Source organism: Condylura cristata, unplaced genomic scaffold (assembly GCF_000260355.1).
Source record: "Condylura cristata isolate star-nosed mole 26May11 unplaced genomic scaffold, ConCri1.0 scaffold00015, whole genome shotgun sequence".
Classification (NCBI taxonomy): domain Eukaryota; kingdom Metazoa; phylum Chordata; class Mammalia; order Eulipotyphla; family Talpidae; genus Condylura; species Condylura cristata.
The window spans coordinates 4,464,306-4,486,635 of NW_004567116.1; the positions used below are offsets into that span (position 1 = coordinate 4,464,306).

Consider the following 22,330-nt stretch of genomic DNA (forward strand, 5'->3'; position numbering starts at 1 on the left):
AAAAAAAAAAAAAGATGTGCAATCCCATACCCAGAAGGGGCCATGGGTGATGTTGTAAATGACATTGTTTATTGACCTGCAAAACCGACAGTACACGGCTCAGTGACCCCCTTTACAAAGAAGGATTGTGGTCATGTATTTTCTCAGCGAGGGGAATGATTCAAACATTCTTCCCGACATGCATTATGCACACAGAGAGGGCTTGCAGGGAACAATAGCTTGATGTATTTTCCTGAAGAGAGCACAACCAAGGAGCCATGGCCCTGGCCGCGCTTGAGAGCCTTACAGCCACGCCCCGACCCCCTGCTCCCTTCCGGTCACAGCCTACCCCCTGCAAATCCACAGCCACCGCTGCGTCCCCCCAAGCATCAGGGAGGAACGTGGCCTGTTTGGGTCTCGGGGCCCAGGCGCCCTGACAGGCCTGTTCTATGTCCGGCGCCTTTGCTCAGACTAGGTTTGTGTGATTCCTTCACCCCTGGTAGGGGCGTAGCTGCCCTTGGGTGATTTTCAGCGCTGTAAGTGATTCTGTGGTGCCCACAGATGGTGGACGGAGCTGTCTCGACGGGCCGTGGGGAGCGCAGGGCCTTGTGGACCGTGTGTGGCCGTGCAGGATGAGAAGGTGCCTCTTGGTGAGTGCAGGGTCTGCTAACACGACCCCGGGGGGGCCCGGCCGCGTCCCGCGCGGTGTTTGTTCAGTTTTAGGAAAACTGAGACAGGCTTCTGAAGGGTCTTCCGCGGGTGGTGCTTGCGTCCGCCGTCCGGGGGCCCCGCCCCAGGGTCCTCTTGTTCTGCGGACACCAGCAGGAGAGCGTTGTCCGTCCAGCCGTCCCGGGGTGCGAGGCAGGGTGTCCTGTGCTTCTGGTTTGCGTTTCCTGACGAACAGTCACATCGAGCACCTTCTTGCGCCCTCTTGTCCTCAGAGTGCCTTTTTGGGTGCCTGGTCAACCTTTTGCTCATTCAAAAAAAAAAAAAGAGTGCTTGTCTTTTTCATAATTAGTTCTTTAATTTGGGCGGGGGGCAATGCAAACAGCTTTGGATAAACCCTACAGGCATGTGAAGCCATTATGGGGAAAAGGGGACCAGTAGAGTCTCTGGGGGACCAAGAATGAATAGGCCTGGTGAATCCTCTCACCCCTGCGTCTCTGGCCTATACCCCAGTTCTGTATGCAGAAATAAATAAATCTTCAAAACAAAACAAAACAAAGAAATAGAACTGGCCAGTCCCAGGAAGCCTCCTTGCTGACCCAGTGTGAGGGGACACTCAGCCCCAGCCCCCGAGGAGGTCCCTGGCCAGCGACAGGCATTCAGGCCTATGAATAGACATTTCTGTGGAACCCCTGGAATGGCAGGAACCCAGTTTGCAAAGCCCCTGAAACAAGTGCCCTTCCAAGGCTCACCTCCTGGGTGCCTGTCTGCTTTGCAGTATGTAGTCTTGAGGGGAGCAGAGGTGAGGCCTCCTTTCTCCCTCCGTCTTGCTGTCCCAGCCAATGAATCCCGGGACGGTCACGGCCCACAGGTGTTGAGCGCTTCCCGCGTGACGCCAAGTGCCCACACGTTCTCTCCTCATCAGATGGATACAGGGCCATGTGGTACCGTGGGACACATTTGTTTCAGGCAAACTGAGGCCTGGAGAGGTCCGCCGAGGCCGGGAGTGCAGAGCAGGGAGGGGCCTGGCGGCTAGAGGCCTGTGGATGCCGCTGGCCAGGGACCTCCTCGGGGGCTGGGGCTGAGCGTCCCCTCACACTGGGTCAGCCAGGAGGCTTCCTGGGACTGGCCAGTTCTATTTCTTTTTTTTGTTTTGTTTTGAAGATTTATTTATTGATGCACACAGAACTGGGGTACAGGCCAGAGATGCAGGGGTGAGAGGATTCACCAGAGACAGAGTGGGGAGAAGAACAGGTGGATCTACTGAAATCCACTGCTGAGGGGAAACAGTGGGCAGGTCAGGAGAGGTCTGCTGCACCCTGGGGGTCACCTCCCTGGCTGGGGATTGAACTCATGCTGCAGTGGCTGTGATTGCTTCACAGTGCTGTGCTTTAACCTGTTGCACCCCAGTTCTATTTCTTACCTGGGTGGGGTTATGTGTGTACTTCTTGCTATGATAAGTTGTATGTTTTTGCTTTGGGCACATTTTTACATGTGTGCCGCCCTTCATAATCGAAAAAGAATAGGGGCAGGATGCACCTTCCTGCAGGCTCTCGCTTCTCCATTTCTCCAAGGAAAGCGAATTCATGGTTGATGTAGCTTCCAGAGTTCCGAGGGCCAGGACGTGGCTCGTGGGAGGGAGAAGCTGGCCCCAGGCTCGCCTCTGGCCCTGGGGCACATGAAATGAAGCGCTCCCCCCTGGACAGGCACCTGGTCGGGTGGGAGACCTGGGCCCCAGGACAGGGGACGAATGCACTGTCACAGTAAGTGTGAAGCCTGGCGTGCCACAGAGTTCAGTATCATTTTCTTTTTTAGATATTTATTTATGCATATAAGACCAGGGGTACAGGCCAGATGTGCGGGGGGGGTGAGAGGAGTCACCAGAGACAGTGTGAGGAGCAGAATAGGTGGATGGACGAAACACACTGCTGAGGGGAGCAGCGGGCGAGTCAGGAGAGGTCTGCTGCACCCTGTGGGTCACTCCTTGGCTGGGGTCGAACTCTTGCTGCAGTGGCTGTGAGAGCTTCATAGTGCTGCGGTTTAACCCATTGCGCCACCAGGGAGGGCCCGAGCTCAGTATCATTTTCCCCACTAGGATAGATCCTTCTCTTATTCTCTGGGAGACAGAGCAGTTGTACGAGGTCACACGGCTGGCAGGGACAGTACCAGGTCTACACCAGGCTTTCTGGGGCCTGGGTCCACACCTGGGAGCATTTGCTGCCTCTCGATATTGGAAACATAGGCCCCTCCCAGAAGATGCCCACACAGACACTGGGTCCATTTCAGAGCTCTGAAGCCCCCCCACCAGGGCCCTGCTGGGGGAGGAAAGCCAGTGACCGTGGACCAGTGTCCGTAATGGTAGATCAGCTCCCTGTGGGTGGGGGTCCTGCAGGCGGCAGGCTCTGCCCCCGGGGGGTTGCCAGCCCAGCTGGTTTGCCATCCGACAGCTGTAGCAGCATGTATTCCAGACAGCATAATGGAGTGATGGATGGGTGTGTGTGTGGGTGGGTGTGTGGGTGGATGAATGGATGGATGGATTAGGACCACAGGACACGGTCCTGCACCTGCTGGGGATAAAAGGCAGATGCGCTGGGGGGCAGCAGAGAGTCAGCCCGGGCAGAGCAGGGTTAACTGCAGCCGGGACCTGGGAGTGGGCTGGCGGAGGATGGAGATATTAATCAGGGCATGGAAAATTCCCGGGAACTGGAGCGTAACCAAGGCACTGGCCCAGAGCCCCACAGCGGGGACAGGGCTTCACAGACGGCCCCTCCGGCCCCACAGCCCCCCGTGCCTCCCCAGGGTGCCTCCCCTGAGTGTGGCCCTATCAGAGCTGGTGGCCTGGAGTGAACTTCTCTTGGGTCTGAAGGGCAGGGTCCTGAGATAACCTGTCCTCACCCCTGCCCCCAGGGCCAGCTCCTTTGTCCTCCATATCTCGAAGTTTCTGGCCCTGAGCCTTCCTGATCGAACCTGGTCCTCTAGAGGTCCTGTTCCTTCTCAGCGTGCCCTGGGCCCTGTGACCTGTGACCTGCTATGCCTGGTTCTATTGGAGGGAGCAGGGGTGTGGCTGAGGGCACTTAAAACCCCGGCTCCAGATGGACACGCTGTTCTCTAGGCAGCTGGACACCCCTCCCTCCCTCCCAAAGGCCTTGCTGTAACTGCGGCAATGTTGGGGTCCTCATGACGGCCTGAGGGGGTGAGGCTTTGCCATCTGACACCCACTTCCTGCCCTGCCAACCTCCTCGGCTGGGCTCTGAGCTCTAAGACCCCTCTGAATCCTTTGTCTCATTCTTCTCATTCATTCTTTCCACACGCCAGGCAAGAGAGGGGCTGGAGGGAGAGGGACCCCAGAATGTGGAGGGCTGGAGGAAGAAGGAGCCCCCCAGCCCACGCCAACCTTCGGCTCTCCCTCCAGCTTCCTCTGCTGTCCCCACACCTGGCAGAGGCAGCCTGACCGCCCGGGGGCCGTGGGCCAGTGAGGCTGATACCTACATTCTTTGGACCCAGGGTAGCCTTTCTGGGGTGTGTTTTCCATATTCTGAGCTGGATTGTTTCCCCCAAAATCCATATGTCCAAGCCTGAATCCCCCCTGTGTACCTCATTTCTGACTGTGTTTGGAGATAAGGTCCTCAGAGAGCCGATTAAGACCTAAGGAGCTCACAGGTGGGCCTGAGGCAGAAACCACCCTGCGGCACCTTGATCGTGGACTTCTGGCCCCAGAACCCAGACAGGAAGCCAAGTCCCAGGCCCCGGCATGCCTCGCCTCGCCTCGCCGAGCTGCTCAGACGTGTGTTCTGTCCACACTCGGTGGGCGCCTGGCGCTGGCCCCGCACCTCTGTACCACATCCTGGTCATTTGCACATCTCAGACTTTCTCATTATTATCCTATGTGTGATGGTGACCGGTGGTCAGTGATCTTTGCTGCCATTGTTTTGGGGTACCAGGAAACACACCCACTTAATTGTGTGTGTGTTCTGACAGCTCTACAAACCAGCCACATGCCTGTGTGCCCCCCTCTTCTTGGGCCTCCCCGCTGTCTGAGACACAGCAGCCCTGGAATCTGCTCAGGAATAGCCCTACGGGGCCCCCAAGTGTTGAAGTGAAAGGAAGCGTCTCAGGCCTCTTGCTTTAAATCAAAAGCTGGAAATGATTAAGCTCTGTGGGGAAGGCAGGTTGGAAGCGGAGACGAGCTGAAAGCTAGCTCTCTCGTGCCAAACAGTGAGCCAGTTGTGGATGCAAAGGAAACACCTCGAAGGAAATTGAGAGCGCTCCCCCCAACCCCCGAACACACGGGTGATAAGAGAGCAAAGCAGCCTTATCGCTGATATGGACAAAGTTTGGCTCAGATAGAAGAGCGAGCCAGCCATGAGTTGCCTTAACCGAGGCCTCACCCGGAGTGAGCCCTGACTCTCCTCAATTAATTCTATGAAGGCTGAGAGGGGTGAGGAAGTGGCAGAAGAAAAACCATGAAGCAGGCAGAGTTGGGTTTGTGGGGTGTAAGGCCCGAAGCCACCTCCCTCACAAGAAAGTGCAAGTGCTGACGGAGACACTCAGAAATCCCGAGGCCAAGCTAAAGTCCGTGAGGAAGGTGGCTACACTGAACACGAGGTGCTCTGTGCAGATGAAAGCATTTCACGGGACGACACCATGTAGGACTTTCATAGCTGGAGAGGAGAAGTCAGTGTCTGGCTTCAAAGCTTCCAAGGACCCACTGACTATCCTGTTGGGGCTGATGCAGCTGGGGACTCAGCTGAAGTCCATGTGCATTTACGGCCCCATGACTCCAAGGGCCCTTAAGAACCATGCAGACCTCAGAGCCACACAGCCTGGCTGCACCTGTTTGCAGCTGGGTTTGCTGAATATTTTCAGCCCACTGTGGAGACTTGCTACTCAGGAAAGAAAATCCCTTTCAGAACATTAGTGTTCAGCCTCCCCGGTGGCACAACGGGGTAAGTCTCAGCATTAGGAAGCTGTTGGCAGCACTGCAGCACGAGTTTGATCCCCGGCCAGGGATGTGACCCACATGGCACAGCAGACCTCTCCTGTCTCCCGGCAGCAGTTTCCTTCAATCTATCTATTTTGCTCCCCACTCTGTCTCTGGTGAATTCTTTCACTGCCACACTTCTGGCCTGTACCCCAGTTCTTGTATGCATAAGTAAATAAATCTTAAAAAAAAAGAAAGAAACAAAATATCTGAGGTCATTGAGAATGCACAGGGCCACCAAGCGCTCAGGCGGAGATGCAGAAGTCTAATGCTGCCTTTCTCTCTGCTGACAACATCCTCTGTGCAGTCTTATTATTATTTTTTAAAGATTTATTTATTTATTCATACTGGGGTACAGGCCAGAGATGCGGAGGGTGAGAGGATTCACCAGGGACAGAGTGGGGAGCAGAACAGACAGATGGACGAAGTACACTGCTGAGGGAACAACGGGCGGGTCAGGAGAGGTCTGCTGCGCCATGTGGTCCCCTCCGGGGCAGGCGGGGATCAAACTCATGCGGAAGCGGCTTTAGAGTCTCAGTGCTGTGCTTTAACCCGCTGCACCACCAGGGAGGGCCCCAGTCTTATTATTTAAGAAGCACATGCCTTTGGGGTCTAGCTTAATGTCGAGTCCTCTGATGAATATGGGCAAGGTAGCTAAAACCTTCTGGAGCATTCGGACTCCTCAGTTGCCATTGAATGTTCATGATTCACAGGAGGTCAAAAACCAACATGAAAAGGGGTTTGGATGATGCTGCCTCAACCCTGACGGGCGAGCTGCTAGACTTCAGCAGAGGAAGTAGCTGCAGAAGTGGCAGAAACTGTGAGAACCCAGAATGAGAAACGCGGCCTGAGGCCGGGCCGCAGCTGCTGTCTTGCGAGGAGACTGAACAGATGATACAGCTGCTCATGGGGGGACAGGGAAGTGGGTGCCTGGGATAGAGCCGCCCGGCGTGAAGATGCTGAGTCATGGGGGGACAGGGAAGTGGGTGCCTGGGATAGAGCCGCCCGGCGTGAAGATGCTGAGCCGCGCTGCCATGACAACAAGGGGTTTAGAAGAGGCCAAGGTGAGTCAGAGGAGCCATGAAGGGGTTGAGAAGATTGAGCCCAACTTAGATTGTTTAAAAAAATGTATTTAAACGTAGAACTGGGGTTCAGGCCAGAGGTGCGGGGAGTGAGAGCATTCACCCGAGAGAGTGAGGAGCAGAACAGGTGGATTTACCGAAATCCACTGCTGAGGGGAGCAGTGGGGAGACAGAAGTCTGCTGCACCAGGTCAGCTCTCTGGCTGGGGATCAAGCTCAGACCATGGTGGTCTGAGTGGGCCGCCAGGAGGCCCCTTGACTCCAATTTTGAAAGGAGTTTTTGCTGTGGGTCATGTGTTATCAAACAGCAGTGCATGCTCTGGAGAAGTCTGTGAAAGGCCAAGCACGACAGGCTTCTCGTTGCCTTGTGTTTAAAAACTGACACAACCTCCTGCCGCCATCAACAGTGGGACAAGACTTTCCACCAGCACAGAGGTCTGGCCCACTGAAGATCAGGTGGTGGCTCAGATTCTTAAATTAAGGTATTCACTTTTTTTTTAGACACAATACACTTAACCTACCGCTACAGCATAGTGTGAACATAACTGCTTTAGGCACTGAGGACCCAAAACATTTGTGTGACTTCAGGGTGATGGTCACTGTATTGAGACAGTCTGGAACCAAACATGCAGCGTTCCTATGTGTCATGACAGCCCAAGCAGGTGCATGTACTTGCCAGATAGTTCCTCGCGTCTTGCTTTTGCAGAGTTGTATTGAAAGAGGTCATGGCGTGTTGTTATCACTGATTTCACCTTCCACCCACCCAACACTTATGGAGCATCTGTGCTGTCCCAGCCCCTCAGGTAGACACTGGGGTGGGGGGCATGGAGGAACATGACAAGCTCGGTCACTGTCTTCAGGAGTCTACACTCCAGGGGAGGTGGCGGATAATCATGGGATACATAAAGCAATGAGACAGTGTGAAATGGGGATCCTGGAGGAAAGGGAAAGCAGGACAGTGGACAAGGGGACAGAGATATTTTAGATAGAGGGACCTGAGAAGGCATGAGGGGTCACTTGTGGGCTCCCAGTCTAGAGTCCAGAAATAGTCATTCTGATCTCTCTGCAGTTAGAATCTAGGCTGATCTCCAACTTTCACTGGTATAAATAGATTCCCGGGGAGGGGGAATGTATATTTGGAGTCTGTTTATCTACGTGGGATTAGCAGATCTAAAGGTGGGAGAATTTGTGCTGGTTTCACGTTGCTAAACAGCCATTAAGCGGATGGCCAAGAAGGTCAGGTCCACAGGCGGTAACAGGAGGCGGAGGGTGTAGCTGTAACACGCTCTGACCACTAGGCGGCAGCCATTCACCATTTGCTCCGGACATGCTTTTTCTCTGGGAATCGTTTTTCCAGCCGGTACCCCAGAGGCAGAAACCGCTTCCCATTGAATCCTCTTGTCTTTTATAGAATAACGGAAGGCCGTTCCCTCTCTTAAGATTTCATCAAAACAAACAAAACCACCACTACCAACAACAAAACGACAGGAAAACTCTCAGAAAAGCTGCTCTCAACTTCTGCTTCCTGACTATAATTATTACAAATTTTTGCTTCTTTCTCTGCTCATGTCACTCAGGGGCAGTCACTGTCCTGGGCTTCCTGTGGATTAATTCATTTAACCCGAACTATAGTTTTAGTAGGTGAGGACTACTCTTTCCTCCACCCCCATTCCTACTTCCTCCCCCCCTTCCCAACTGGAAGGGACCGTTGGAAAAAAAAACATTTATTTATTTTTAGTAAGAACATTTGACATGAGATCTACCTGCTTAAAAACAAACAAAAAAAGGTCACAAAGCAGTGTCGCCATCTATACACATGATGTCAGACAGCAGGCTTCTAGAACTTACTCATCTTGCTTAACTGAAACTTGAAGCTGCTTGACGCGCGGGTCCCCACCACCCCTTCCTCCAGCCCCTGACGCCCGGAGCCCCAGATGTCCGCGAGTCTGTGAACTTGACCGCTTCCGAGGGACGCGCCTCGGGCCAGTGCGCTCCCGCCCCAGTGCCGGGCTGAGACGGGTTTTGGGCCGCACGGAGCACAGGCCGAGACAGCGCCCCCTAGCGGGGGGTCCCCGGACGTGCGCCGGGGTGACCGGCTTGCTCCGGAGCCTCAGCTTTTACACTGCAGGAGCCAGGCCGATCCGATTGCTCCCCCGGTCGAACACCGAGAAGTACCTCCGCAGGAAGACGTCCCCTAGGACCCAGAACGGCGACTTGGAGAGGTCGGGGAGCGGCCTGAAGTTGCTGTAGCAGGCGGTCTGCGCCGCAGGCCCACCCTGGGGAGCAGCAGCAGTAGAGGAGACGTCAGCCCGGGCCCGCGTCCCCCCCCCCCCCCCCCCCCCGCGCCCCGCAGCGCCCCGAGCCCGCGGCTGCTCTGCTTCCCGCTCCTTCCCTTGAGCCCAGTGGCTGGGGCGCAGCTGCGGAAGAGGGGCGCGCACCAGGAGCCAGAACTGCCGGAGACCCCCATCCCGGGCTCGCTCCCTCTGGCCTGGTTCGCGCTGTCCCCTGCAGCGAACACCTTTCTGTTGGGGACCAAGCCCCCCCCCCCACCTTTCCTTGTCCCCTGTCACTCCCAGCCCTCGCTCTCCAGGACTGAGCCCACGCAGCCTTCCTGCCCAGGCTCGGCACCCCGTGCTCCCCTCGTGTCTACAGCCGGCTCTGGGTCTACTCCCCACGCCTCTCAGCACAAGGGTGCGGTGGGCGTGGAGCCCAGACACACCCCCTCCACCTCCCCCACCCGGGACCCCCGTGCCGCCTTGAGGTTGGGGGCTTGGATCTGCGCCAACCCTTCTCTTCCCCTGGGTCTCGGTCCCCTCCAGCCCCTGCGCGGTCACATCTATTCGGCCTCAGCTACTGCCAGGTGCCCTGTGGTCTCTGCATCTTTTATTCATTTGAGCATCTGGCCACCCCACCAGGGGAGGGGCTGGTACCCCATTTCACAGAGAGGGAACTGGGGCTTAGTAGGGGAAGTGGTAGCCTAGGTGCAGGGGTGACGTTAGGATTTATCATTCAAACCAGGGCGCTTTGGAAGTGGAAGGAGTCTTGCTAATAATTATGGTGGGACAACACACTGGACTGTGCCCAGCCAGCCCCCTCGGCCACTGGTCCTTCGGGCTGGCTCCGGGATTGCCCAGCTGAGTTCCAGCCTCACCAGCCCCGCATCTTGGTTCCACTGAAGCTCCTTGAGGACAGAGGCCCTCGGTGTCCCCTCTCTTATGCCCAGCACCGCGCTGCACGGGCGGTTGCTCCCTCTTAACTTGGAGATGATGGGCGCCCTTTGCTACCTGGAGTTTTGTTTTGTGGGAGGCACCCGCCCAGAAGTTGGGGCGAGGGTGGAGGCGAGGCGCCGCAGTGCCTGCACTGGCGTGACTTGGCCTCTAGATGGCAGCACCACCTTTCCTGCAGGTCTCACAGCTGAGGCCCCGCCCCGGGGTTGACCGCTCACCGCTGGGATCTGGTGCAGGTAGGCACTGGCGGCCAATGGGTAGTCGGCGCCGTTGATGGTGAAGACGATGTCAGGCAGGATATTCTTGGCCTCGCAGAGGACCAGGCCCTGTCAGGGGAGGGGAAGGAGAAGGTTGGCCAAGCGGATCCTCCCTTGAGGCAGGCGACCCCACGCGTGACCGCTTACCTTTTTACTGTTGTACTGCCCGCTGCCGAATCCGCGGATCCTCTCCTGGATGTTGAGGACGTCCGTGGCTGGGCCAGCCAACAGCGAGGTCCCGGTGTCCACGATGGCCTGGCAGCTCCCGTGACAAGCAACGACCTCCCCGTTCATGGAGATGCTGACGGGGGGTAAGCAGGCAGGCCTGTGGGTCAGTCTGCTACCTTCCTGGCCACGGGGGAGCGCCGGGGTCTCCAGAATAGCCCTCAGTTCACAGCCGGCCCCCGTTTCCCTTTGCTCTGGTTATGGCCTCCCTCCCAGTTCTTGCATGCGCTGGGGGTGTTTATGACTCCCTGGGCGGTGTCTGCGTGTGCGCATGAGTGTATTTGTGTGTGCGTGAGCCTGTTGTGTGTGTCTTGCATACACGTGTGCATGAGTATGTCTGTGTGTCCATGCTGTGCACACGCGTGTGCATGGAGCCCTGCTTGTGACAGCCCTTGGAGGAGGGACTCACCTGTCCATGGTTATCTGCCAGTAAAGGGGTCTGGACACCGGCACCCACTTGAGTTCCCCAGTGTAGTAGGTGGGGTCCACCCCTCCGAACATCACCATGCTGCCCTCCTTGCCTTTGCTGAGGGGGAGGAGGAAGAGGAGACTCATGAAGGGGGCGGGGGAGTCCCGGTGACGCGCCAGTTACTGTCTGGGGGCTGCGGCCGCTGTGGGCCAACCTCTCACAGCCTTCACACCTGTGCTTATTTCTCGTCGGCCCTCCTGACCTCCTCTGTACTGAGCAATCCCCAGAGCAGAAGCCGCACGGTAAGTATTTGTTGCATGAGTCATCGCCTTTGAGGCTTAGAGCGCTGGAGGCTTAGAGAGGACAACTAACTTGCTCCCACTCACCGCTAGACCTGGGATTTGAACCCAGGTCCCCCGAACCCATAGCCTCAGCCACGGAATCATGGGGTCCACCTCTGACTTTGGTGGGAAGACACGGTCTTCTGGGCTGCAGTCTCCCCTACCCCCTCTAGACTCCTGTGACCCCCATTCTTGGGGGGAAGCACCTGAGGGGTGAATCCCAGGGCTGCCAATTCTAGTACACAGGGTAACTGTGTGCAAAGCTCCTCTCTGAGCCTCCGTTTCCCCATCTATCAAATGAGGGAATTGGACTGCGGGGCTCAGCAAAACTGTCCCGCAAAGGGCCAGCTTATTGACACTTTAGCGCCGTGGACTGCAGGATCTTTCTGGCAACTATTCAAGGCTGCTGCAACAGAGCAAAAGTGGCCACAGACAAGCATGCATGAATGGACATGGTTGTGTGCCAATAAAACTTTATTTACAAAAGTAAGTGGTGGGCCAGATTTGGACCTCAGACCACAGTTTGTTGACTGAGCCCTGGACTAGACTATCTCTCTGGAAACTTCTGGATCATGTTGAGCTGGAGAAAGGGTTGTCCAGTGCGGACCTACCTGCTTAAGTAGAAGGCAAAGACTTCCTGAGAAAGGAGGCCTTGCTGCCACAGGTTGTCGAAGAAGGGAGTAGTTCCGTGGTGGGAGAGCCCAGGGAAGGCCAGGCCCAGGATGCCGTCGAAGGGTCCGTTTTTCATCACGTCAGCCTCCTTCAGGGTCAGGCCTAATGTCTGGTTCACGACAATAAGATTCCCGATCTGTGGAAGAGAAGGGTGTTCCCACATAAACCTGGTGGGGCCGGGCTGGATGGAAAGCTGTGCCCCCGCTGAGCCCCGAAGAGCGTTACGAGCCCATCAGGAATATGGGTGATGTTTGTTCACCTGCTCCAACTCTTGCTCACTTTGCCAACCTCATCTGCATGTGTCAAATCTCCCTGTTCCTTTTTTTTATAACAGCTGGGGAAACTGAGGCTCAGAGGGAGACTAAATCGCTCCTCCTTGAGGACAAAATGAGCAGAGAGCGGGATAGTCGTTTTGCTTCCTGCTAGTTTTGCTTCCTGCTAGAAAGAGAGGGTCCACCCGGGAAGACAGAAGCCCTTGACACAGCACCTGTCAGAGCTGGTGTGAAAATTCTGCCTGGGAAGCATGCTTTTGGGTACGGGGTGTGTGTGCTCAGGTGCTTTGGGGGACCAAGTCCATAGTTTTTATTAGATTCATAAGGGCCCAAAGGTCAGCCGCTACTCACTGGGGTCTGGCTTTCCCTACTTGACGGCCTGGAGGCCTGGCTGTCCGAGAGTCTATGCCTGCCCTCTCCTCGACCTGCCCCCAACTTATACAAGGTCCAACTCATTGCCACTGCTCACCAGGAATGTGCTCTTGGGCAGAACACTCACTCTCTGTGGCCACTGCGTGGGGCTGTGGCCCAGTGTAGACGTTACCATGGCTAAAGTGCCTGGCTCGGGCGCTGAGAATGCAGAGGGGAGGCTTTTCCTTGCCTCCCTACCTGCTCCCTCAGCCTGAGCTGTGACCACGGGGAAGGGGCTGGAGCCGCACCCCCCAGGCCCCCAGCACTGCGGCCAGGCTCTGGAAAGGATGGAACTCCTGGCTGGTCAGTGTGGTCAGGCCGGCCGCAGCCCCCCTCCGCCTCCCAGTCTCCCCGCTACCTGGACATTGTCAGAGGCCAGGAATCCGGACACCTCCCCGGAGCTGTAGAGGATGCGGAAAGTCTTGTAAGACGTCTGGAAGGTGGATGACGGCTCGGGGTTGAAGACCTGGTGATTAGCTGCAGGAGACACGGGCGGGGGTGAGCGCCCTTGGGGCCTGCCGAGGACCAGCAGTGGGTGCGGGATGCAGGAGAGGGACGGGCCACTCACTGCAGGCCAGGCTGCTGCAGTAGATGGACGGCACCCACAGTTCGGATGAGCCCGTGTCGAAGATGACCTTGAAGCTTTGCGGGGGGGTTCCAACGCTAATGTTGCCAACATAGGCCATCTGCAGGGTGGAGTTGGGGTGGTCGGTGCAGGCCTGGTTACCCAGGTCACCCCCTATTCCTGGGGTGCTTGCTTCCATCAGGGTGTCCCCAGGTCTCCTGAAATTACATTGCATCTGCCCCACGTTGCAGCCCCTGCGCAGGCCAGTGCCTCAGTCTCCCCTGAAGCTCTCTCAAGCCTTTCTACTCCTCAGAGCCCAGCTTCTTCCTCCAGGAAGCCCTCCTAGGTGACCCCAGGCCACTTCCTTTAAAAGCAAAACATGTCACAGCAGCTGTGTCACATCAGCACCTTTTATCAGACTACTTAGTCTTTGCCTGTCCCAGGCTGAGCAATGCTTTCTTGAAGAAGAGACAAGATCTCTTACTGTCAGTAACCGTAATGTTAGTTATTTTTATAGGTTCCTATACATAGGGGCTCAGTAACTTTTTTTAAAAGAGATTTATTTATTTACAGAACTGGGGTACGGGCCAGAGGGTTGGTGGGTGAGAGGATTCACCAGAGACAGAGTGGGGAGCAGAACAGGCAGATCTACTGAAACACACTGCTGAGGGGAGCAGCGGGCGGGTCAGGAGAGGTCTGCTGCACCCTGTGGGTCAGCTGCCCAGCCAGGGATCAAACTCATGCTGCAGCGGCTTGGGAGAGCTTCATAATGCAGTGCTTTAACCCGCTGCGCCACCAGGGAGAGCAGGTGCTCCGTAACTTTTAACGGAGTCATTCTAGGGGTTGCAGGGGCTGAACGCTCTCTGCCCATTGGCCTTGATTTTCACTTGACTTTGCACTGGACCAGATGTGGCTCAGCCTTCAACTAAAATCCGGGGACTCACTTAGCTCAGTGCAAACCCTTCAAGCCAACCACATGGCGCGCAGGTGCCTGGCGACATCTCGCTGGCACAGAAACGGGTGTTCGGTACCTGGCCTGGGGGCTGTGCCCCGAGCATTGGGAGTGAGGGTTCCTCCTTTAGGGGCTCAGCAGTCTTGGGGCCCTGGCCCAGAGCCTCTGCCGGGGAGGTCGCCATCCCAGTATCCTCTGCCGGCCTCCAGACCTCCCATGTTCAGCCAAATCCCTGGGGGGCGCTGGGGGGTATGGTCCCCTCCACACTCACGTCCTGGTAGTTCCTCAGGGGCGTGAAAGTCTTGTCCTCGTTCAGATATTGGCGGAGATACTCGTAGGCTGGCCTGTCCCCCTGCTTCCCGCTGTAGCCTTTCAACAAGTATTTTTCCCTGAGTTCTTCTGTCTCGGACTTGACCTGCCTCAGGGGGATCCTTTAAGGGAACAGTGGGAAAGGGAAAGAAGTAAGAGGCAGAAACCAGCTGCCAGGGCTGACAGGATGGGGCCGGGACAGGGCCCCTGGCCAGTGGTGTAATCTTGCGTGAGCCGTGTCACCACTCAGAACCTCAGTTTCCCCATCTGTAAAAAGGTGGAGTGATGACCCCTTGCCCCGGGGTCACACTCCCACATCGGGGGTCTTGATGGTGACGCTTTCTCTCTCGAGCACAGCTGCTCTGGGCACCTCACGGAAACTTTCTCAGAGAAACCCGGGGGGAGGGAGAGGGTAGAAATTCAGGGGGTTGTGACTTAGTTGCTGGCTCGCTGCTTGTTTGCGGTAAAGCTGGGCCTGAAAATGGCCTGTTCGCTTTCTTCCCAGGGTTCATCCAGATAGGAGGGGATGGTAGAGCCAGCCAGGATAGGACCTGCTCCGTCTCTGGTGAAGCCTCTCACCACCCCTGCACCTCTGGCCTGTACCCCAGCTCTGTATGCATAAATAAATCTTAAAAAAAAAAAAAAGAAACAAACAAGCAAACAAAAACCCCAGAGAGTTCTGCACACAGGGACATGCAGGGACACAGCAATGAGAGAGCTCCAGAGAGGAAGACGGAGTGGACAGAGCCGAGCTGGGACGTCCAGCGGCTGCACAGGCCGCACACGGACAAGTCCCAGGGGCTGCGGATGCAAGGGGCACCCCGGGACTTGGCCCCCAGCACCCGTGGCCGCCGCTGGGGAGGACAGTCAGGAGGGTGACTGCACGGCTGGCCCCGGCCAGAGAGGCCCCTCCCCACCTGGGGATGTGGGTCCGCTCACCTTCCCTGCTCCCAGAAGCTGCCTGAGGACACGTCTTTGGTCAGCTCTGCTCTTGAGACCACCCGGGCAGTGGACACGGTGAAAGCCCTCACAGAAGCTTAGGATGTGCTGGACGGGTTTGGGAAGCTGATTGCCTTGTGGCTAACACAAGTCCCGCAGCAAGCACCCTTGCGTATTAAAACCCCTCTCTACCAATGTGGAGTGTCTCTCACTCCCCCCCAATACCCGCCATGGACTGGGGCTGATTTCAGACGCCCCACAGTGCAATGGAAGGTCCTCACCAGAACTTTAAGCTGGGGAGTGATTACACTCCCCTCTATCCCTGATGCTAGGGAGAATAGGGAGCAAGAAAAAGCCCAGAAAGCCTCTGCCCGTCCCCCCCGTCCCCCACGGTCCGGCCCCCCTGCCCCAAGCTTACTTGACTAAGCATTCTGAGAGGGCCGCCAGCCAGAGGACCCCGAGACACTTCATGCTTCCTTCTGGACTCCGTGTCGTGTGGGTTCTGAGCCCGCAGCGCCCTGCCCTGTCCTTAAGTGCACCTCACCTGCCCTACCTGTCCCGCCTGGGGCTGCCCATGGCCTTGATAAGAAAGACAAATCCCTCTGATGGGATCTTTACCCTCCCACTTGGTGTTCTTGAGGAGGAGACTTGGAAAATTCTTGGAAAGCAGAGATGTCTGCTGCAATCTCTTCCTTGCGACTTGGTGAAAAAAAATCAAAGCCACATGGTGCCATAAAGCTGACACTGTGGAGATGAGGACCTGCTCATGACATGAGAAAAGCAAGGGCCAGGTGCCAGCTTGGCATTATGATCCCTGCGTTCTTCCCAGAGACCCCACGGCATGCACAGCCGTCCTTCACGGGGGAGACGCTAGGAGGAGAAGGAGTTAGAGGGGAGCGCGAAGAAGAGTGGCTTCGGGGGGCTTCAGTGGGACGATGCATGTAAGGGGCACCTATGTGCCACTCTGCTTCCTAGATCTAGGCAGAAGGAAGCCGGTCAGCTTCCACGGCCCGGGGGCAGGGAACCCCGGCTGTGACCCGCTTGGCAGCCTGGCGGCTCCTCCAGCCCCTCTTTTTCCATAGCACCGACCCTTGCAGACTGCACGGGCTGCGGAGCATTGAGAATGACGAGCAAGTTCTGGTCAGCCTCTGGCCGCTGCGATGGGGTGTCTTTCTGCATTTCGGGAAACACGCGAGGTCCAGCCAAGCCTGGATTCAAGGGGATTGATCCCTCTTCGATGTCGCCGAAAGAGCTTGGCACTTTGAAGTGGGGGGTGGGGTGGAGGGATGATGCTTTGTCACTCTGTGAGGACTTTGCTATAGGGTCTGAGCTGTCTTCTTCGGCTGTCAGCGTTACGCAGAGGCTGGCGTTGTGAATGCACCAGGCAGCTTTCTTCTCTCGGGTGCTGAGCAGGACGGAAATACGTTCTCTGAAAGCGTCCATAGAATCAGTTTGTAAAGCTGTCTGACCCTGGGCTTTTGTTGGGGGAAGATTTTTAATTAGTCTTTCAAGTTTCCATGCTAGTGATGGGGTTTATGCAATTCTTCTGCATCTTCTTGGTACAGACTATCGATGACGATTGACCTACGAACTTGTCCATTTCTTCAAGGTTACTGCATTAATAGATGAGTTTGGCAGGAGGGAAGGGCAGACCCCCAGTCAAAGGCTGGGCACCCCAGCTCTCGCTGAGTGTGAATGCCCGTCCTGGACTGCCTGGGCAGGCCCTGGTGCCACACCTGGTGGGCACCTTTAGAGGAGGCCTGGAGGAGCTGGATTCTGCTGGGCACTGGCCACCCCAGGGTCACACCGGGGGATTAGATGCCCAGACTAGTGTGCCAGAGCCTCTGCCGAGGAGGACGAGCAGATGGCGGGTTCGGGGTGATTGCTGGGGGCCCGCTGTGCCCCAGGACCTGTCACTGCTGGCGATAGCCCCACAGTCTCTGATCTTCCGGCCTCAGTGGGCACCAGAAGCTGCCCTCGTAATGGCCAAGGGAGGGCTCGCTGCTGTGACTCCAAGTGAAATCATGGCCAGGTCATGGCGGTGGCCGTGGCTGGGTCTGCCCTGGTGGACAGCGGTGGGTCCACTTGTGGACGAATGCCGGGGCCAGCAGCCACTGACTGAGCTTGGCCATCTTGGGCCTCTGCCACTGTTGCGTCTCCTGTCTGGAAGGTTCTTCTCCTGGCTCACTGCCAGGTGGCTGCTTCTCCGCATCCCGCTGTCACCAAATGTGAGGTCTGTCCTGGACACTCCACCTCTCAGGCCCTGAGCTCCTGCTCGAGGGCCCCCTCGCCCAGACATTGAGTGCCTTTTCCCACGTGATTTTCAGGGGGACCCTACGAGAGCGGGAGGTTCCCCACTGACAGGTGAGGACACTGAAGTTCGGATGTGACTAGTAACTTCCTCAAAGACATACGGGCTAGGGGGAGGAAAAGCCAAGGTGGGAACCGGCTGAGGGCTGCCCACCTGTGGCCAGTGCTGGGCTGGGGGAGGGGCCGGGGAGGGCGCAGAGGGGCGAGTGGGGAAGGACCCAGAAGGCAGATGTCTGTCTCTCGGAAGATATTTGTGCTTCCAGTGAACTCCTGCTGGCAGTGGTCTGGGCCCCGTGCTCGCGTGCCGAAGGGATGGTGTCAGACTGTCCTGGCACACGGGCGCCGGCTGGAGCACCGGGGCTGAAGTCCCTGCCGTGAGCCACTGGCCAGCAGCATCCCGGGAGCTCGCCTGGAGGTTGGGCCCGCCTCCCCCGCCAGGTCTTGGACGCTCTGCAGACCCCAACCAAGGATGCGAATAACCTGACCCAGCCGCACAGGCAGGCCTGCCGGAAGGTCATGAAGGTAATGGCCTTGGGGAAGGTGAGAAGCGCCTGGTCGCCTCAGGGAATGGGCGATTGCCTCCTGTCCACTCCCAGAAGCCGCCCACGGTTGTAATTTTAAGATAACATTCCAGGAGTTGTAAAGGGCAGCATCTCCACCTGCCTGAGTCCGCAGGTGTTTCTTTTTACACTTTTGCCTCTGCACAGCAGGAGCGCAGCCCTCCTGCCCACCCGAGACTCTGCAACAGCCTCTTTTTCTCCTTTTCCTAATAAACCAGTCATTTTATTTTTAAAAAAGATTTATTTATTTATGCATACAGGACTGGGGTACAGGCCAGAGGTGCAGGGGCAATGAGAAGTTTCACCAGAGACAGAGTGGGGAGCAGAACAGGCATATGGACAAGGACACTGCTGAGGGGAGCAGCGGCGGGTCAGGAGAGGTCCTCCGTGCCATGTGGGTCACCTCTGGGGCAGGCGGGGATCGAACTCACCCTGAAGCGGCTGCGGCTGCGGCTGGCTTGCAGCGCTGCCCCCTAACCCGGGGTTCAGAGGGAGCAGCTCCTGTACAGTGTAATGCAATGATTCCAGGGACCATCTGTTTCAGTCACTTGACTTTGCAAATGGGGACTGAGACCCAGAGAGCAGAAGGGACGTGGCCAAGGTCACCCTGGACCAAGTTATTTAGTTTAAAGCAGAGATCAACACTGTCTGCATCAGAAAGCCCCGAGTTTAGGTCCCGAGTAGTCTCTCCCTGGCTGTGATCTCGTCTCTGGATGGTTCTGGAATGAGTGCCGTTGGTGTGCCTCCGGGCCTGGGCTGGACAGGGCTCTCTGGCCTCCAGCTCTGCCCTGGAGCAGAGCTTGTCCTTATGTCCGTCCGATGGCCCGGGGCAGGGGGGTTGTTTGACCTCCATGCCAGGGAAGACTCTAGGGTGGGCGCAGCAGGTGACACCAGGCTTGCAGGTCCTGGAGGCGCAAACCAGAGATGGAGCCTGGTCTGTGTTGGCTGGATCCTTTACCGACAGTCACACCACTGGCTGCATCTTGGTAGGAAAAAATTGTGTGTGCATGTGTGGGTGCACGTGGACTTACACGGACTTAAAAACGGGGGGTGAGACCCCCGCTCTCGGCCTCGCAGGGGTCTCAGAGAAGTGAGGCACAGCTACAGCTAAGACACTGTGCAGAGAACATGTCTAGGCGCGCTAGGAACACTTGGGGGCGCTGTCAGGTCAGGCTCCCCAGAGGCAACCTGAGGGAAGCTTCATGTCTAAGTGATTTATTCCACTTAGAGTGTGTGAGTGTGTATGTGGAGCGTGCGTGTGCACGCAGGCCCCAGTCCCTGACACGCACCCCTTCTCCAGCTGGCGGCTCCTCCCCAGTCCGTCAGGAATGGCATTTCTCTGCCACTGTGTTCTTGCAGTTTGAGACTGGCAGGGCTCTTTGTAGAACTGGCAGGACGCTGGAGAGGGAAGAGCAGGCGAGGATGCTGCCATTACCCAAGGTGGTGTTTCCCTCCGCTTTGGGGTGACTTTGCTTCTCATGGCTCCTATGACTCCCCCTCGTGAATGAAATACAATTGCCCACCAGTACCCGGTGGCCTAACTTAGAGCACGGCTGAGGGGTGCCTTTCTCCCTGGCCTTGGGTTAGGGTGCTGTTGAGGATGACTTAACAGCCAGGTTCCTCCCTAGGACCCGCAGGGCACCCCATCCCCCTCCCTGCCCTGTCTTGCTTTCTCGCCCCTTCTCATGGAATAAATCACTTAGACATGAAGCTTCCCTCAGGTTGCTTCTGGGGAGCCTGACCTGACAGCGCCCCCAAGTGTTCCTAGTGCGCCTAGACATGTTCTTTGCTGCGTGGCTTAGCTGTGGGGGTGGCTCCCTTCTCTGAGACCCCTGTGAGGCCGGAGTTCTGAGAGTGGGGGGTCTCTCCCTGGCTTGTTAGTCCCTGTAAGCAGATCCATCGCTCTGGTTCCCGATGCAAGGCCATCACCCCGGAAAGTCCTCTGCAGGGGCAGGAGCCCGCTCATTACCGTTGCCAGGGTGGGGGGCAGAGGGGCATTGTTCTTGATGCCAGGGAAGGTGGTATGTGATGGACTGACTCTGATTCCTAAAGACTTCTACCTGGAAGGGCCACGCCTCACCTCTGCTCACTTTCCACTGGCCAAAGTCAATCTTGCAGCCTTGGCAAACCTGGGGACGGGGCCTTTAGGGGCAGAGGGCAGGGGGAGCCCTCTGTATTTATGACTCCCATGCATGAGCCTCGCTCAGCCCCTTCCTATGCTTTACTCAGTTTCTTCACCCCCCACCCCCATCTCAGCCGCTTTGACCCAAAGAGACAGAGTCAGATGAGATTATGTGAGGGGGCATCCTGGCCTGTTTATAAGTAGGGAAACCATGCCACAAAAACTACCCCCAAACTCCACACAACCTGGCTGAGCAGCGACTCCCCTGTTCCAGGTCTCAGGGCAGGTATTCGGTGAACACAGGAGGAATGAATGAGGGAGAGAAGAGAATAAAGCGACCCTCACTCTCATCAGCACCACTGTGGATGTGAGTGGAGGCATGGTATTTGGAGACTGGGTGCAAAAGATAGAAGACCAGGGGTGAGGGAAAGTGGATAGAACCAAGAGGGGAAAGTGGGAGACAGGGGAGAAAGAACACCCCGCCCAAAATGCCGCCTGCCTCAGGCGACTCCAATTTCCCATCACTTTCTCTCCCTCCCTTTGTTGTCCTAATTTTCTATCTCTGGCTACTCAGAAGGGCGCACTCCCCCTCCCATTGCACAAATGACTTGGCAGTGACCCAGCTGATGCAGATGACACAGCTGTTTGTCACTTCCATCTCAACACCCTAGTGGAACAATGGTGTCTGTCATGCTTGCAAGTTATTATTGGCATGGTTTTAGAGTTTCTAGACTCTGTGAAAAATGATGTATGAAAGTCTCTTCTTATCCTTAGAGAAGTTTCTATCTTAGGGGAGTTAACGGCCAATTACAGAAAAATGTAGTAACTGATGAGAAAGGAAAAAGTGTGGGTGAAGACTATATAAGGGAGGCACTTAACCTGTTTGGGGGGTTACAAAGGCATTTTCCAGAAATGGAAAGACCTAGGACCTAAGAGGTGTGAGTGACAGAAAACTCAAAACAATGGAAGCTTCCACAGGTGGTTTATTTTCCTCTTCAGTGAAAGTCCAGAGGTGGCACCCAGCAGTGTCATGAGCTCCATGGTGTCAGGGCTAAATTCCCTCTGTTTCCATGTGTTGAGGTGTGGTCTCCACTCTGGTGGTGACCTTGTGGGTCCAGAGAGCTGCACCTGCTCCAGCCATCACATCCACATTCCACCTCCCAACACAGAACAAGTGAGAGGATTGCTGATATGAACTGGGGTCAACATTTTATAGCACAAAAGGTGGGATGGCAATGTTTAGGTCACCCGCCTTAGCCCTCCCTGGCCCTCAAAAGTTATCAACCCTGACTTCTGGAAACGCTCCTTAATATGACATGTTCCAAGCAGAATATTTGCATCCCTTAAAGGAGCCACTGGGACTCAGAAGGGTCAGCAGCTGAGACAGAATGCCTTCCTCACAGACCCCTTGGGCATTGTAAGGGGTGACTACTGACTGGGGAAAGCTACCTGGCAGCCTGGGTAGCGGTGAGAGAGAACTCACTTGGGGGGGGGGGAAGGAAAGCAATGGAGACTGACTGCCTTAGGCAACCAGATCCCTTCTCTCTAAACCATGAAATTAGACTTAGGAGGTTGTGCTGAAAAGAAGGGTGCTAACACAAAGTAGGGTCACACAACAGATCGAGGTTTGGAACACTGCTCTTCTTGGGGTCACCTCCATGGGGCCTGGGAATTCATGGTCCGGTGTCCTTGCGATTGGCATTTTGCCGAAGCTGGTAAAGGCCTGTTTCCGTCTCATGTATGAGTGACCGAATGGTCTTATTCCACAACTACGAAGGCTTTGAATGTTGGGTGATATGGGCTTCCTTGGTGTAAGCAGGTCTTCTTTTTGGGCTTCATTTTTACAACATTACAATGACGGACGCTGCTGAGAGGCAGAACAGGGAGCGGGGGTCACCTGCAGCCCGGGTTGTTCAGGACAAGCTGCCCAGAGGAGGGCGCACAGTCCTGGAACTCGGCCCGGGTCACGGAGCACCGCCCAGTCAGAGTGTATCAGAGGGCACCCAGGGTCTAGAGGAACCAGGTCATGCCTAGGGGAACTGCTCAGAGCTG

General features: G+C 56.3%; 1 protein-coding gene across 1 annotated transcript; it reads right to left on the reverse strand.

Moving 5' to 3' along the window:
* Positions 1-8,824: 8,824 nt before the first annotated feature.
* LOC101625784 (pregnancy-associated glycoprotein-like) lies at positions 8,825-15,757 on the reverse strand. The gene is made up of 9 exons (XM_004682741.1): positions 15,705-15,757; positions 14,310-14,469; positions 13,090-13,207; positions 12,880-12,998; positions 11,778-11,974; positions 10,826-10,942; positions 10,339-10,492; positions 10,153-10,260; positions 8,825-8,965 (listed from the first exon to the last, which is right to left on the reverse strand). Exons 1-9 carry the CDS (start codon positions 15,755-15,757, stop codon positions 8,825-8,827), a joined length of 1,167 nt encoding a protein of 388 aa, XP_004682798.1.
* Between the last annotated feature and the right edge of the window lie 6,573 nt (positions 15,758-22,330).